The sequence below is a fragment of the Panthera tigris genome, chromosome A3, assembly GCF_018350195.1.
Source record: "Panthera tigris isolate Pti1 chromosome A3, P.tigris_Pti1_mat1.1, whole genome shotgun sequence".
NCBI lineage: Eukaryota > Metazoa > Chordata > Mammalia > Carnivora > Felidae > Panthera > Panthera tigris.
The window spans coordinates 26,788,584-26,806,494 of NC_056662.1; the positions used below are offsets into that span (position 1 = coordinate 26,788,584).

Consider the following 17,911-nt stretch of genomic DNA (forward strand, 5'->3'; position numbering starts at 1 on the left):
AATCATTGCAGAAAATACACCATCCACAAAAATAAACTCAAAATAGATTAAGGACCTAAATGTGAGATCTGAAATCATAAAAGTCCTAGAAAAGAGCACAAACAGTAATTTCTCTGACGTTGGCCGCAGCAACATTTTTCTAAATATGCCTGCCAAGGCAAGGGAAATACAAGCAAAAATAAACTATTGGGACTATGTCAAAGTAAAAAGCTTTTGCATAGCAAAGGAAACAACAAAACTAAAAGACAACCTATGAAGGGGAAAAGATACGTGCAAACAACATATCCAATTAAGGGTTAGTATCCAAAATACATAAAGAACTTATACAACTCAACACCAACACCAAAAAAACACACACAAAACAAACAAACCCACAAAAACCCAATAATCTAAAAATGGGCAAAAGACATGAGCAGACATTTCTCCACAAAAGACATACAGATGGCCAAGGGACACATGAAAAGATGTTCATCACTCATCATCAGGAAAACGCAAATCAAAAAACTACAATGAGAGATCACCTTACACCTGTCAGAATGGCTAAATCAAAAACATAAGAAATACAAGTGTTAGCAAGGATGTGGAGAAAAAGGAACCCTTGTGCACTGTTGGTAGGAATGCAAACTAATAGAGCCACTGTGGAAAACAGTACAGAGGGTCATCAAAAAATTAAAAATAGAACTACCATGTGATCCAGTAATTCCACTACTGGGTATTTACCCAAAGAATGCAAAAACACTAATTTGAAAAGATATATGCACCCCTATGTTTAATGTAGCATTATTTACAATACCAAATTATGGAGGCAGCCCAAGGTGTCCACTGACAGATGAATGGATATATATATAACAATATTACTCAGCCATAAAAAAGAATGAAATCTTGCCATTTGCAACAACATGGTTGGACCTAGAGAATATAATGCTAAATGAAATAAATCAAAGACAAATACCATTTGATTTCACTCATATATGGAATTAAAAAAAATAAAACAAAGGAAAAAAGAGACAAACCAAAAAACAGATTCTTAACTATAGACAAAAAAAAATGATGGTTACCTGGGGGGAGGTGGGTGGGAAATGGGTGAAATAGGTGAAGGGAGTTAAGAGTATACTTATCATGATGAGCACTGAGGAATGTATAGAATTGCTGAATCACTATAACTGAAACTAATACAACACCATATGTTAACCATACTGGAATTAAAAAAAAATTTTTTTAATTGCAGGAAATAATTTTTTTTCTATTTGCCAGGACCAAGATTCTAAAAGCAGGGCATATCAGACTCTAGAAGTCATATATTATTTGGAAAGTCATGTTTAATATTTAAATTTCCATTAGGATAAAAAAAAGACATTTCACTATTTTTGTAATCTAAAGTTTGACAAATGACCCCTGGAATATAATAACAATATTAATGCTGTATTTAAAGAAGCTTGCCTGGCTGCACTAAACAATGCCAATGCAAGGGCAGAAAACACTGAGACCTTCAAAGGCAAAACAACAAAATCCTGCTTTATCCAGAATGCTAGTCCTACATTCTAGACAACTATTTTACATGACTTCCATTTCTCAAACTTCTCTACTTTCCTTCTTGCAGTAATTATTTTCATAAAGACAAAAGCTAAGAGATTAGAATCCTCTCATGTGTTCATCCCAAACCTACAAACCCTTTGGCATTTGCACCCATTCTTCTCTCTTCTACCCTCCCTTCAAAGAACAAGCACTCCACCTGAGCTAAGTATCCCTCCTCCACCTGCTGGCACAGGGTCAATCACTGGTTATCTCCTTTCTGCCCTGGTTCTTCAACTTTTTTCACTGCCAGGGACTTCTCAGCTTACAGACATGCTCTACCTATCTCCCACATCTCTTCACTCTTGTGTGTCCCTCTACATTCGTTACACTTACCATAATCTATAGTGCTCTGTTTCTCTCACTGAATTAGAAACTTAATGTTGAGCAGCACCAAGTCCATTTTGTTCACTGCTATACCTGGTTTATAGTGGTGAAATTTGTTGAATGGTTGAACAAAAAGCACACAACCCTGAATGAATGGACTGCTTCCATTTTCTATAGTTAAGTAGCTGCACCAATACACCCTGACAAGTGGCAAAGGTACAATACCTGGCCAATTATTGACCAGGAGGATCAAGGTGGTTGATGTATATAAGTAGACAGATAGCCAGAGCGGGGAGTACAAAGATGCTCAACTGTGCACTTCTTGTCTGCATGTAGGCATATGCCATACTTTAGTTCAAAAGCTAGGATTTCAACTAAAGGCAAATTTATGTAAGCAAATGAAATCCTAGGGGAGGCTCCAACCAGCTATAATGTTGATATGAAACTTACTATCATCCTTCTTGCTCCTCAAGTGATATCTGTTAGGGGTTCGTTTATGAAAGGCTTCAACCTGCTGTGCGAGGGGCACGTACGTAGAAGTTGTTTCATCAAATGTTCTTTTCTTTCCTTGGGACAGGTTGAATGGCTTAATAATGGTGCACCCCTTAGTCACTCGAGCCTGTAAAGAAAGTTGGTCCTCAAATGAAGTGTTTTGGAAGAGCTCAGATCTACCATAAGCCGCATATTCAACACAGAGGATCAAAAGAAAAAAGGACTGTGGTAAAGTCAAGATTATTATGGGGCGCCTGGGTGGCTCAGTCGGTTAAGTGTCCGACTTCAGCTCAGGTCGTGATCTCCCAGTTCATGAGTTCAATCCCCGCATCGGGCTCTGTGCTGACAGCTCAGAGCCTGAAGCCTGCTTTGGATTCTGTGTCTCCCTCTCTCTGCTCCGCCCCTGCTCATGCTCTCTCGCTCTCTCTCTCAGAAATAAAGAAATGTTAAAAAAAAATGTTTTTTTTTAAAATAAAAAGTCAAGATTATTATTCCTAAATTTGTCAGTCCTTGAGCAAAGGTTAAAACTAGTCTGTTCCCACCTTTTAAAAAAGGGAGAAAGGGGCTGGGGGGGGCGCCTGGGGAGCTTAGCTGGTTAAGTGTCCAACTCTTGATTTCAGCTCAGGTCATATCTCACAGTTTGTGGGTTTGAGCCATGTGGCTCAAAGCCACGTTCATGGGTTCTGCGCTGACAGCATGAGCCTGCTTAGGATTCTCTGTCTCCCTCTCTTTCTTCCCCTCTCCTGCTTAAGCACCTGTGCATGCTCACTCTCTTCTCTCAAAAATAAACATTAAAAAGAAGGGAGAAAGGATCTAGGGCTTAACAAATTATCTGTTCTGTAACAGTTAATAAGGTGATTTTTTTTCTCCAAGCATGTCAGTGTTTTGAAGCCAGCAAGAACAAGTTTTCTGAAAATTAGAAGGGAAAAAAAGCTGCAAAGGTATTCCCCTCACCCTTAATCCCATTAAGAAAAAAATGATTTGGGTTCTGGGTCTGGATCAGGTCAGGCAACTGCCTGAATCAGAATCTCTGCAGACATCCTCCCCAAAACTGAGTGATGAAGGAGTCTAGTCCTTGGATGATTAACTTTCATAACATTAGTCTCTGATTAGAAACAAAACTCTTTAAGGACCTACATCTCAAAGGAAGAAGCACAACACCAGGGTTTAAGACTGCAAAGGACTGACTTCAACAAGTAATGATGCTTACTGCAAATGCAAGAAGAAATTCTTAGTATTAGAATTTTTAGGGATGCCTGGGTGGAGCAGTCAGTTAAGTGTCCATCTCTTGATCTTGGCTTAGGTCATGATCTCTCGGTTCATGAGTTCAAGCCCTGCATCCCCACATCAGTTCCTGTACTGATGGTACAGAGCCTGCTTGGGATTCTGTCTCTCCTTCTCTTTGCCTCTCCCCTGCTTGTGTGCCCCCTCTCTCTCTCAAATAAATAAAACTTACAAAAAATATTTTTTAGAATTTTTAAGTAGGATTCTTATCATTTTGTTAGATTTAAATGGTCTGCCCCAACCCCATTTCTTCCATAAGCCCTGTCATATATTGCACAAAACTTTGTTAACACAAGATTTTTTCAAGAATTTTGTAAGAGCACAAGCTGTAGCAAGCTGGCACCTACAATTTGCCACACAGAATTCTAAGTGCTTTATGTACATTCTTTTTCTATTTTTTTTTTATGTTTATTTTTGAAAGAGGCACAGAGTATGAGCAGGGGAGGGGCAGAGAGAGGGAGACACAGAATTTGAAACAGGCTACAGCTCTGAGCTGTCAGCACAGAGCCTGACGCAGTCTCAAACTCACAAACCGTGAGATCACGACCTGAGCTGAAGTCAGATGCTTAACCACCCATGCACTCCGCTTTCTTTTTTTTTTTTTTTTAAGTTTATTTAACTATTTTGAGAGACAGAGAGAGAAAGTGCATGTGTGCACAAGTGGGGAAGGGGCAGAGAGAGAGAGGGAGAAAGAATATCTCAAGCAGGTTCCGCACTGTCAGGCAGAGCTTGGTGAGGGGTTCAATCTCACAAATGTGAGATCATGACCTGTTCCAAGATCAAGAGTCAGATGCTTAAATGACTGAGTTACCAGGAGCTCCATATGTACATCCTTAAATCAGTTTTCACAGCAACTTAAGATGCTTCCCAGAGAGGCCACATGACTTCTCCAAGATCACATAGCTAATGGGGCAAAGTGAGGGTTTAGAGCCACCTTAACTCAAAAACACGCTTCTCTCAATTATAGTGACCACAAGTACTGCACCCGAAATCCTCCCTGAATTAGTAACAAGAATATCCATTTAGCCCATCAACTTACAGGAGACGGAGGATGCTTTCGCAGTTCAGATGTAAAATTCACTTCCTTATATTCCTCCTGGTTCTTAGGATGTTGTTTGATTCGCTCGTCTGTGCGGAAGTGAAAGTCAACTGATTTGGTTACCTGGCTCACTGATTTCTTCACAGGTTGCCCTGAGTAAGAAGCAGAGTAAAACACACAGGTAACACTAAGAATAGAGAATATCAGTAAATCCCCTTTATCCAGTCCTTTTGATATTTCTATCATCATGGATCTTAATATTGTTCACTCTCTACACATAGCCCCAAATTTGAATCAGTGCTCAAGGACACTACTTACTATATGTACCTTATTCATTGAGCACTACTAGTGTGAGGACCTCTGGTCAGAGGCAAACTGCAAAGAGGTAGAACAGGGGAGAAGAATCCCATCTCCTAGGTGTAGTTATAGCTCTGGACACACAGTAACTGGAATACTTTTGACAGGAAAGGCTATGAATTGTCTTAAAAAGCACACTTAACATGTCTATGAAGGAAATCCTATAAACTCCAGGGGTGCTTTTTCAACTCAGTATTCAGGGCTTTATAGCTTTGACTCCACCAATAATAACTCTATGTATGCCAGAGCAAAGCAGAACTCTGACCCTTTCGCTCCCTCAGTCCTACTTGTCCTCTGTAGCTACAAGTGGATTCGCTCAGCTGTCTTTTCCTCTGTCTAAAATTAAAATGGGAAAACAACAATAAAAAACTGGCATGCCCAATGGCTTTATCTTCTGTCTCAATCGTAATTCCTTCTTTTTCTAATACAAAGAAAAAGAATTAGAAAGGAAAAGGAGAGAGGAATCAGTTATCCTTGAAGAAATGAGGGAAATTTTCATGGAAAAGGGCCTCAAAAGATGGGTGTGAGTTCTACAGTTAGAGACAGAGAGCAACAGTGCGCTCTAAAAAAGGTCTGGTGTATGTATATAATACCCCCCCCCCATTTTTTTTTAAGTAACCTCTATGCCCAATATGGGGGCTTGAACTCACGATCCTGAGACCAAGAGTCACATGCTCTGTCAACTGAGCCAGCCAGGCGCCCTAGTCTGGTGTATATAAAACGTTCTAGGAAACAATCATTGGGATATAAAGAATATCCATGTCCAGCTTTCTAACAAACATACCTTTTTCTACTGGCTACTAACCAATAAAGACTTTTATCCTTTAGAGACTTCAAAAACCCTACCAAGATTATGGGAAGGACCCCTCATAAATCAGAATCAACCAGAGCCAAGCTGACCTATTCCTGCAAGGGCAAGTTTCTTGAATTCTTCATTCTTTTTCCGCATCTCCATCACCTCCTGTTGCATTTTCATTCTCTTCTCCAACTCTTGCTCCTCAGTACTTTTTAGAATCTTTTGCCTAAAGGGAAAATCAGTAAAGGAGGTAAGAGAGGAGAGAAGAAAGAGGCTCCTGATTCAAAACAGTCTAAAGGTATTACAGACAAGATTTTTAACCTGTGATAAAATAATCATCAAAGCCAAAAAGGATTATCTGATAAATCGATACTGACTTAATTATGTAACAGTATGAAAACAAACAAACAAAAAAAAAACCCACAAAAAACCAAGATGCACAAGTTATAACGATATTGAAAATTTTTCAAAAAGAAAGCTAAAATTGACTATAGAAGATATTACAAAAGACATAAATTTGACTATACAATGATCAGCTTTTAGGCCACAAGAAAAAGTAGGATTAAAATACCAGTAGAATGGGGAAAATATTTGCAAGAAATATGACAAAAGACTAACATATGTAAAATATACTCTGTGATGGAGAAGAGAGACTTAGGAGTGAAACCAGCTAGAGTCCAAATCCCAACCATGTCATTTCATTTTCTACCTATGTGCTCTTGAGAAAAATATTTAATCCCTCTGAGACTCAGTTTTCTCCACTGTAAAATGAGGAATATATTCATCCCCACAGAATATTTGGTGACTATTAAATCGGGTGTTTCCCAAGTACCTGACACATAGCAAAAGTTCAATTTAGAGTAATCATTCTTAACAATGAGACTATCGCTAATACCACATACAGATAAACAGAAAAGGAAATAGACAATCCACCCAAGAGGAAATATGGAAAAGATGTTCACAATAACAGTAATATAATCCTATCAGCAATCAAATAAAAATTAAAATAAGTTGATGCCATCAACATTTTATCAAGTAAATTTAAACAATTTTAAATGCAAAAAACAAATTCAATGTGGACAGGGTACACGGAAATAAAAATATTCATTCAAAGCTGATGGTATTGTAAATTCATACATTTATTTCAGAAATAAAATTGGCAATATCAACAGCCATAAAACTAGGCTTGATCAAGGAATTTCTCTTTCCTCAGCCTGAAGAAACTACTCAAAAAAAAGTCCCTACCAATAAAGATGTTCGCTGATTATTTCTAATAGTGAAAAATTGGTAACTACATTTTCAACAGGAAATGGTAAATATAATTTGATAGAGTATTTGCTATTGAAAAAGGATAAATGGGAAGATTTTATAGTATAGTATAGAAAAAGAGAAAAGAAATAGTCTTGTGGCAAGCAAAGAAAACAAATCCCAAAAGTTACTTATACACAGATTGTAAAAATACATTTTTTACTTGCGTAAAGACCTGAAGGGAGCTTGGTAAAATAGAAACTGTTCAATTCAGGTAGTAAGGACCTTTTTACTAACTTTTTCCTTTTATATTCCTTTTAATTTGCTTTAATAGTATATTTTCCTCAATGTTTAAGACTTGAGCATCCCCCAAGACATAAAACAATACACCTCACCATAGTTACAGCTTTATTAGTTTCCCAAGCTCCATGTGCTCCACACTACAGATGTACCTGCTTATAATTTTACTCTATTGACTCTAAAGTTTAAATTCAGGAAAGAAACATACCTCACAGGTGGTATACAAGACACAGTATGTCGGCCCTTGGCTTTCTCTGGGGAAGACTCATGTTTTTCAGAGGTATCTTGATGGGCACTGCTTTCTTCCTCTTCCTCTGGCTTCTTTTTTTTGTTAGAACTTGAGTTCAAAAGAACAAACAATAAATATTCTCAATTCCCTAAAGCATACACTGCTGTACTCTCCTCCCCAAATCTATCACATAAGGCTTAAATTTTCTCTTTCATTCGGACAAGCACGTCTCAATTGCAAGATTCTTTCAATAGTATGTACCAATGGATAAAATGGGTAAACTCTGAGAACACCAACAGAAGTCAAGGTAAGAGTTGTCTGATGATGGTTCAGGAGGGTGGGGAGAGATTCCAACTGCTTATCATAAAATGCACAAACGGCAGATAGCTAGCTGCCTTCCCAATATCTATTCCACTTTCTTTCTTATCCATAGAATTCTAATTTTGTTTGGGGTGGCAATGTACAAAGGCTGTACTTGTTTTGAGAGCTTCTCTTGCACTAGGGAGAATTCAAGCGACACAGTAGGGCACTGAGGTATAATCAAGGTTTCTGAAAAATTTTCACTTTTGTGATATGGGTGCTGCCCCTCTTCATCATACTCTTCTTCTTCTCTTAAACATGGATGTGATACCTAGATATATAGCAGCTATCTTGTGACAACGAGGCAACAAGCACAAGGAAGAAGCTAAGAAATACAGAGCTGCCATCTTGAGTAACAAGTATGAAAAAAAAGCTAACAATGCCCTGGCACTGTTCAGTCACTGAACCAAAGCCAACAGCAAACGTCTGTGAAGCAAATAAATCACTATTCTTTAAACCACTCGAGGTGAATAGGCTATTTCTTATAGCAAAATACATTCCTAACTGATAAAAATAAGAACAAGCACCATATATTCTGTTTGCTGTTAACCACAGGAGCAAACAGGAGTAAAACCTATGCCAACCGACAGAAGCTGTGGCTACTTACACTTTCATTTTTTTGGAGGGTGGAATTTCATTGATGATTAGAGGAGTAGCACATCTCTTAGCTTTCATTTTTACATGATGTTTTTCTTTCTGTTCCAAATCCTTCTGAGCAGAGAGTCTAGTAGACCGCCTATGGTACAGGAATTGACAAAATTTATCCAAAATGAATGTATCTACTACAGATATGCAATTGTGCCCCAGAAATGTGAAAGTATGTCAAACTGCCAATGGCTACAAAGAGTTTTGTGGTATTATTTCCACTCTAAAAACTTTTTACCTTACTGATAGCTTTTGAACCTCATCATAAAATGTTGGTACTTAAATGCAACGGATTTTTTTTCTTTTAAGACACAGGCAATCACCTAATACAACTCCCTCCTTTTAAATGTGAAAGTCGATAAAGATGAGGTGACTTGACCCTGTTACATAGCAAATTGCTATCAGACTTGAAATTTGAGATCAGATCTCCTGGTAGCTAAGGTGTTTATTTTCTCCTTTTAGTCACGCCCCCGTTTTTGGTAAAATATTTAACACATACCAAAATGTGCACAAAACAAAAATTAAGTTAAATGATTACAAAGTAAAGACTCATGAAATCACCACCCAGGCTAAGAAGTAGAACACTGGCAGGGGTGCCTGGGTGGCTCAGTTGGTCAAGCGTCCAGCTTTGGGTCAGGTCATGATCTCATAGTTCGTGATTTTGAGCCCCATGTCGGGCTCTGTGCTGACAGCTCAGAGCCTGGAGTCCGCTTCAGATTCTGTGTCTCTCTCTCTCTACCCCTCCCCAACTTGTGCTGTCTCTCAAAAGCAATAAACATCAAAAAAAACTAAAAAAAAAAAAAAAACCTTCAGGTAATATAATCAGACTACTGCAAGTATTGTTTTTCTGTCTTGTTTATTTCACTCAACATTATATTTGTGAGATTCAGCCACATTGAGTCATGTAGCTTTAATTCACTGATTTTTAATGCTGAATAACAGTCACTGTAGGAATGTACCACTATTTATCCAGTCCACTGCACAGGTGCACATGTTGCTGGCGGGTGTAGGCTTTAAGACCGTTTGTTAGGTCACAGGACGCTGGTTATATCAATTAAAAGTTGTTTCCAAAGTGCTTGTACCAATCTATGCTTACTTACACTGGCGAGTTGATATTATAGTCTGCATTGCTATACACCCTCCTGAACACTTGGTACTGTCAGATGTTTTAATTTAGCCGGTAGGCAGTAAAACCTTGCTGTGGTTTTAATTTGCTTTTCTGATTCCCAGTGAGACAGAGCAACTTTTCACATGTTCACTGGCCATTTGGTTATCCTATTTGATAAAGTACTAGTTCAAGTCTCTTGTTTGTTTTCCATTGGGTTGTCAATCCTTTCCTGAGTGATTAGTAAGAATTCCTTATATACTATGAACATAAGCCCTCTGTAGGTTTTATGTGTCACAAATATCTTTTCCCACTTTGGGGGTTGGCTTTTTACTCTCTTTATGGTACCATTTGACTAGATAAATGTCTCAAATACATCAATACCCCTCCCCATTATGGTCAGTGCTTTTCTGTGTGTATACTATTTTAAAAAAAATCCTTCCCTGTTCCAAGGTCATGAAGATATTCTCCAATATTTCATTATATGAGCTTTAGCATTCACATTTAGATCTACAATTCCACCCAGAATTGACTATTTTAGGGGCCCCTGCTGGTTCAGTCAGAGGAGCACACGACTCTTGATCTTGGGGTTGTGGGTTTGAGCCCCAACACTGGATGTAAAGAAAAAAAGAACTGACTGTTTTATATGCAAAGGGGGACCAAGTTTCATTCTGTTCTACCTGGATATCCACTAGCAAAGCATTGTTTTTAAAGGGTGGGGTGGGGGGGAGCACTGTTTCCCCACAGGTCTACAGTAACACCATTGTCATATATCATGCCCATAGATGGGTGCATGAATTTCTATTTGATTTCACTGATCTCATTAATCTTTGGATAATACCATAAAGCTTGAATTACTGCAGCTTCATAATAATATGTCTTGCTATCAACTAGCACTTTGAAAGTATCTGGCTATTCTCAGACCTTTGCATTTCTGAATAAATTTTAGCATCAGTTTATCAATGTCCACAGTGAAAACCACTAGGATTTTAATGAATATTACATTGAATCTATAGATCAGTTAGGGAGAACTAATATCTTTTTAATACTGATCCCCCAATCCATAAATATGGTATGTCCTACAATTTATTTAGATCTTGTTTAATTTCTCTCAACACTTTTTTTTATAAAAGTCCTAAACACTGTAAAGACTTATTACATTTTCAGGCTTTCATGCTACTGCACAGAGTACCAATTTTTAAGTCTTTATTACAGAGAATTTCAAGCATATTTTTAAAATAAGGAGAGGGGTGCCTGGGTGGCTTAGTTGGTTAAATGTCCAACTCCTGATTTCAAGCTCAGGTCATGATCTCACAGTTTGTGGGACTGAGCTCCGTGTCGGGATGTGCACTGAAAGTGTGGAGCCTGCTTGGGATCCTCTCTCTCCCTCTTTCTCTGCCTCTCTCCCATGCACATGTGCTTTCTTTCTCTCTCTCTCTCTAAATACTAAAAAACTAAAAGTGAGAATAAAATGGACTAGTGAGTACTCATCATTCAGTTTCAGAAATTATCAACTCACAGCCAATCCCAATCATGTATCAATTTTCCTTCCATCCATTCTATTGGATTTTGAAACGAATCCTAACTAAATGTCTACCTTTCATCTACAAATATTTCATAATCTCTAAAAGAAAGTACTCATAAAAAAATTACATGGAGTAATGAAGAGCAAATTTACTGAATTAAGGAATGAAGAAATGAATGTATTGAATGAGTAATGAAGAGTGCATATTACAAAATGTAGACAAGATACAATAATACAACCATTTGAAGGCACTGGAAAGTGACCAAAAGCAGGCAGAAAACAGAGGCACATTTATCCATGAAAAACAACTGCAAAGGGTAAAAATTATGAGTTGGTAGCTTTTTTGCCCGAGGTACTCTCCAAATGTAGCAGTTCTAACAGCAGAAAATTCCAGTCTCACTGGCTAGAGATAATAGAAGATAAAAATTCAAGGCCAGTATAACACCTAGAAATTTAGAAGAAAATCCTGAAAGTGAAAGAGCCACAGAAAAAATGTCACTCAAAATCTGAGCAAAACCTCTGCACAAATTCCTGCCTGACTGCTAAACCATGTATGTTTAGAAGACACCCATGGAGCCCAGCAAAAAGGCAAGCAGAAACTGGTGAGGTGTCCATCCTTAAAAAATAAAACCACACCACGTAAGACTGGTGAGTTTGCTGCTTTTTTTTAATAAATGTAACCCCCACTGTGCATATAGTAAGATGGCACAAAACTAACATCTTACTTGCTTGAGGTGTCAATAGACAAACATTGGAGCTGGCAGGAATTTAGAGACAAAATCTCAGAAACAAGAGAACCACAGAGAGGATGAACACTTAAACCTGAGGATGAACACTTAAACTCCACTCAAAGTCTTGGCTGACTTCTAACTTTCACAGGTCTGGGGGAGACCGCAGGGAACCAGACTAAAAAAGCAGCCAGCTATGTATGCAAATATATGAATGGCCAATAATCACATGAAAATATGGATCAACGTTATTAGTTATCAGAAAAATGCAAATTAAAACCAATGAAATATCATTAAAAAGACGGACAATACCAAATGTTGGCTAGGATACGGAGCAACTGAAACTCTCATATACTGCCAGTGGGAATGTAAATGGTACAGTCACTTTGGAAAACTTTCTGGCGTTTCTTATAAACATACATTTAACACTATGACCCAGCTATTGCAGTCCTAAGTATTTACTCAGGAGAAACATACATCCTCAAAACTACTCAGAGCAGCTCTATATAGCCCCCAAATGGAAACAACCCAAATGTCCATCATCTGGTGGATGGATAAATAAATTGTGGCATATCCATTCAACAGAACTTACTATCAGCAATAAGAAGGAACATATTACTGGGGTGCCTGGGTGGCTCAGTCAGTTAAGCATCTGACTTCGGCTCAGGTCATGATCTCACGCTTCATGGATTCGAGCCACACATCAGGCTCTGTGCTAACAGCTCGGAGCCTGGAGCCTGCTTCGGGTTCTGTGTCTCCCTTTCTCTCTGCCCTTCCCCCGCTCACTGTCTGTCTCTCTGTCTCTCTCAAAAGTAAATTTAAAAATTAAAAAAAAAAAAAAAAAAAAAAAAGGAACAAACTACTAACATGAAAGGACATGGATGAATCTCAAAAGCACACGCTAAGTGAAAAGAAGTCATATATAAAAGAGTACCATAAATTTCATTTATAAAAACATCTAGAATGGAAAAAATTAATCTACAGTGACAGGAATTAGAACAGTTTTGCCTCTGGGTAGGAGGTGAGAGAGTGAGAAGGTAGAAAAAGCAGTAAGAATTAACTATAAAGGGTTAGGATGAGAGAACTTTTGAGGTGATGAAAACGTACTATATATGTTGATTGTGGTGTTATGGTTGCATGGCGGTATGTATTTATCAAAACTAATCAGATCGTACGCCCAAGATCTGTACATTTTACTATATGCAAATTATTACCCAGTAAAGTTAGTTAACTTTTACCTTTTATAAAAAAATTTTTAGGGGCGCCTGGGTGGCTCAGTCGGTTATGCATCCGACTTCGGCTCAGGTCATGATCTCGCAGTCTGTGAGTTTGAGCCCCGCGTCGGGCTCTGTGCTGACAGAGCCTGCTTCAGATTCTGTGTCTCCCTCTCTCTCTGACCCTCCCCCGTTCATGCTGTCTCTCCCTGTCTCAAAAATAAATATTAAAAAAAAAATTTTTTTATTGTTTATCTATTTGAGAGAGAGAGAGAGAGAGAGAGCACGAGTGGGGGAGGGACAGTGAGAGAGGGAGACACAGAATCCGAAACAGGCTCCAGTCTCTGAGCTGTCAGCACACAGCCTGACATAGGGCTCAAACTCATTAACCGTGAGATCATGACCTGAGCTGAAGTCAGAAGTTCAACAGACTGAGCCACCCAGGCACCCCAAAACTAGTTAATTTTTAAAAACGGGACTGGGAATCATACAAATTAGAAAGGAAGAAGGCAAAACACATGAACACACGACCATTTTGGACATTATTTAAATTCAGCAATGATGTTAATGAAGTCAAGAGAAGAACTGCTGGGTGTCTTTAGGGAGAAATGACTGAGGGATGAGATGCCAAAAATTAAAACATGTATTTATGGTAAAGCAACACCTCCATGGAAAAATTATTATTACACACTAAGGCCTTACTGACTCTTAACTATTCTGTGTCAAAGAAGTTTTGGACATGTTTTAGCCTATCCATTGAGACCATGTGAAAATAAAATAAAATGGAATTTGTATGACTATCTACACCTTCCTATTCCATCTGCCATTCCTTTCTCGATTAGGTAACTCTGGACTCAGATAAATCTGAGATCTGAGATTAATGGCACTAATGTTTTACTTATTATGCATTTTCATAATGCAATATCGTTTACAAAGTACTGTCACATGCCATCTTATTTGGCCCTTTCTTACAAGGAGCCTGGAGGATACGATTATTCTCAGTAAACTGAAGTTTTGAGTGGTAGAAGTACCTGCCTTAAAAATAAAACAAAAAACCATTCAGGTCTCTAATAGTAGCTGGCTTCCTCTCACACTGTCATTTCCAAAAGGCATTCAGCATTCAATCAGGATGAAAGACAATTTTAGCAATCATATACATATACAGAAGAGAGAAGTGAAGACACTAAGAGTTTCCAGGATTCTGAAGCAATCTATAAGAATCTGTAGGCCTCAATTTACAATCTAAACATGGAACAGAAACCATAGAATCAACCAGTAGCAATCTCTTAAGACTCTTGTGATATATGCCTAGCTCATTGAAATTTCATAGAATTCTTTTTATTAAAATGGGCTTCTTTACCAAAAAAGTTTAGGATAAGCTTGTATGATACCAATCTCAAAAGGTAATACCTTTATACCAGCATGAGGCTTTGCAAATGGTAGTTTTATCACTTCTGAATATAAAATAATATTATCTGTCATCCTTCTTCCTTGAGGATATTCTAGGTAACATCAAAGTATAAAGCAATAAACGGTCTTACAATTTAAACTTTATGAGTGGATGGTAATTATTAGATGTTGAAAGTTTAAAACAAAAAAAACCTAACCTGAATATTCTTCTGATGAGTGCCATCTGAAGGCAACTAATACTGACAGCTCCCAAACATGGTATTTTTGTTATCAAAAAAAAAGATACTGACGCAAATACAACATTCAAAGACATTAACTGTTTTAAGTTCACCAGTGCCAAGATTGCAGCTTAACCCACCCATCTATTCATTCATCAAGCATTTAAATATTCAGTTTCTGCTCCTGCCAGACACTGTTAGGCACAGTAAGGATACATAATGCTTGCCCTTATGAAGTTTACTTGTAATATATAAATAGGAAAAAAAAAGTCTGTCATATATCCACACAAATAAAGTGCAATCCATATTGATAGTGCAAATAGCAAGGGTTCTGGAACCAGTAAACTTTAAGCAACTTAGTACCTCTAAGTCCTTATCAATAAGTTAAGCATATTACCTACAATTCATAAATGTTATGAAGATTAAATGAGGTAAAATAAAGAGCCTAATATAGTATGAGACACATAGTAGGTACCCTGACAGTAACTATTCTGTGAACATTATTAACATAAAAACCACTTTGGAGCCCTAAAACAGTCTTACCTCTGTGGCTGTGCTGGAGTATTTCTTGAGGTGTTTCCCTTGACTTCCAGGGAAGAAGCAGCATTTGATGGAATGGACTGTTCCACCAAATTTTCTTTTTCTGCCTCTTTGTAGTAAGTGTTGTCAACTGTGGAAGAGCAAAAACTAGTCAGCACTCAAATTCCAAGGAAGTAAGCTAGATATGAGAGACACATCTATATGTATGTGCATGTGTGTGTGTGTGTGTGTGTGTGTGTGTGTATGACAACATAGAATTCTAGACTTAAAATTATGTGTGTGTGTGTGTGTGTGTGTGTGTGTAAAGCCCCTCTAAGCAGTGGAACCTTTAGTTCCAGTGAAATCTTATACAGAAGATGAATTTATAAAATCTACTTTGCTTGAAGCAGAAACAAAGTATCCAGGGCCTATCTGCCAGCCTAAGTCATCACCTCAGAAAAAAGTATCTCTGCCTTTTAATGCTGATATAATCATATTATTAGGCATTATGGGTATAACCATTGGTTTTTCTCTCCTCCACAAATTAAAAACAGTTAAGAGTTTAAAAATACAGCATTTGGGAAAAGGGAATCTAAGGGTGGAAAGGGGAAGGAGATATTTTATCATAACGTATTCTGATGTTACCATGGCCATCATGAAACAGAAACAAAAAAGTACTATAAGAATAAGGAGACAAGAATAATCAAAAAAAAGTCTTCATGGAAGAAACAGCATTTTCTAGTATAGCTTATGAACTGAGAGCCTTGACAAAAGACAAAAAATTCAACCAGATAACAGGGAAGAAAAGTCAGGCTATGAAAACACATTTCATGCATTATTTATTCCAGAGAACAATCATTTGGCTCATCGCCTAAAGAAATTTTTTCCTAGAGGGAAGAAAAAGAAACAAAAAAATGATAATATATTGTGTCAAGGCTATAACAGAGGCACTTACCCCATTTAAAATCAGAGAGGATTAAATTTTAAAAATTTAATATAAAATATTTAACATAAAAAATTTTATAGGGGTGCCTGGCTGGTTCAGTAGGTACAGCATGTGATTCTTCATCTCAAAGTTGTAGGTTTGAGTCCCATGTTGAGTGTAGACATTACTCAAAAATAAAATCTTAAAATAGAATAAAAAAATTTATATTCTCCCTACAAAAAATGTTCTTAAAATATCAACACACCATGTTAACACTAATCAAAATAAAGCTGGGATGGCTATATTAGTACCAGACAAAGCAGATTTCAGAGCAAAGAAAATCAGAGATAAAGACAATCATTTCAAAATGATAAAATGGTCAATTCTTCAAGATGCGGTAACAACTGAAATATTTACGTACCCAATAACAGAGTTTTAAAATACAAAAAGCAGAAAGTACAAGGAAAAATAGGCAAATCCATAAATGTCGTCTGAAATTTCAATCTCTCTCTTCTAATTTATGGAACAAGTTGACAGAAAAATCAGTAAGAATATAGTAGTCTTAATATATGAGCAAATGTGCATGGCTGTATTCCAATAAAACTTCATTAACAAAAATATGTTGCAGTCCACTCATCAAGAAAATGTAACAGTTACAAACATACATACATATGTGGTATGCGTATATATAGATATACACACACACATACATACATGATGACAAAGCCCCAAATACATGAAGGAAAAACTGACAAGATTAAAGGGAAAAACAGTTCAACAACAATAGTTGAAGATTTCAATATCCATTTTCAATAATGGATAGTACACTTAGAAGATCAATAGGAAATAGAAGACTTGAGCAACATCAACCAACTTGACCCAATTGACATTTATGTAACTCTCCACCCAATGACAGCAGAATATACATTCTTTTGAAGTGCACACGGAACATTTACCAAGACACACCATATTCTGGGCCATGAAACAAGTCTCAATACAAAAAGATCAAGTCACACAAATATATTCTTTAACCAAATGGAATTAAATCCCTCGAGAAATCAGTAACAGATTTCTGGAACTGCCACCCCCTGCCACATGTATTTGGAAATTAAATACACACTTCTAAATAACACTTAGATAACTTGGAACTAGTAGATAAATCCTGGAGATTACAGTCAACAATAATAGTCATAGAGATTATAGTCAATACTGTATTATAAACTTCAAAGTTGCTAAGAGACAAGATCCTCATTGTTCTCACAATGAGAGAAAAGAAATAATTATGTGATATGATAGAGGTGTCAGTCACGTTGCAATATATAAACATATCAAATCAACACCTTAAACTTACACAATGTTGTATGTCCATTATATCTCAATTAAAAAAAAAAACACATGGATCAAGAAGATAGCAATAAAGAAATTAAAAGTATTTTGAATGGAATGAAAATGAATACAGAGCACACCAAAATTGTGGGATGCCACTAAAGCAGTACTTAGGGGGAAATTTATAGAAGAAAGATTTCCAATCAATGACTTCAGCTATCTAAGAAACTAAAAAAAAAAAAAAAAAAAAAAAAAAAAAGAGCATATTGAACTCAAAGTAAGTAGAAGAAGG

The 17,911-nt window shown here is 37.1% G+C and overlaps 1 protein-coding gene across 9 annotated transcripts in view; it reads right to left on the reverse strand.

The window, feature by feature from the left end:
* TPX2 (TPX2 microtubule nucleation factor) overlaps positions 1-17,911 on the reverse strand; it is a 57,333-nt gene that overhangs the window by 18,980 nt on the left and 20,442 nt on the right. For all 9 annotated transcript variants that reach the window (XM_007073544.2, XM_042980681.1, XM_042980675.1 and 6 more), the window contains 6 exons: positions 15,393-15,519; positions 8,612-8,740; positions 7,624-7,752; positions 5,972-6,093; positions 4,715-4,866; positions 2,350-2,518 (listed from right to left, as the gene is read on the reverse strand). In XM_007073544.2, the coding sequence (XP_007073606.1) occupies positions 2,350-2,518; positions 4,715-4,866; positions 5,972-6,093; positions 7,624-7,752; positions 8,612-8,740; positions 15,393-15,519 (828 nt within the window). The remainder of the gene's footprint in view (positions 1-2,349; positions 2,519-4,714; positions 4,867-5,971; positions 6,094-7,623; positions 7,753-8,611; positions 8,741-15,392; positions 15,520-17,911) is intronic.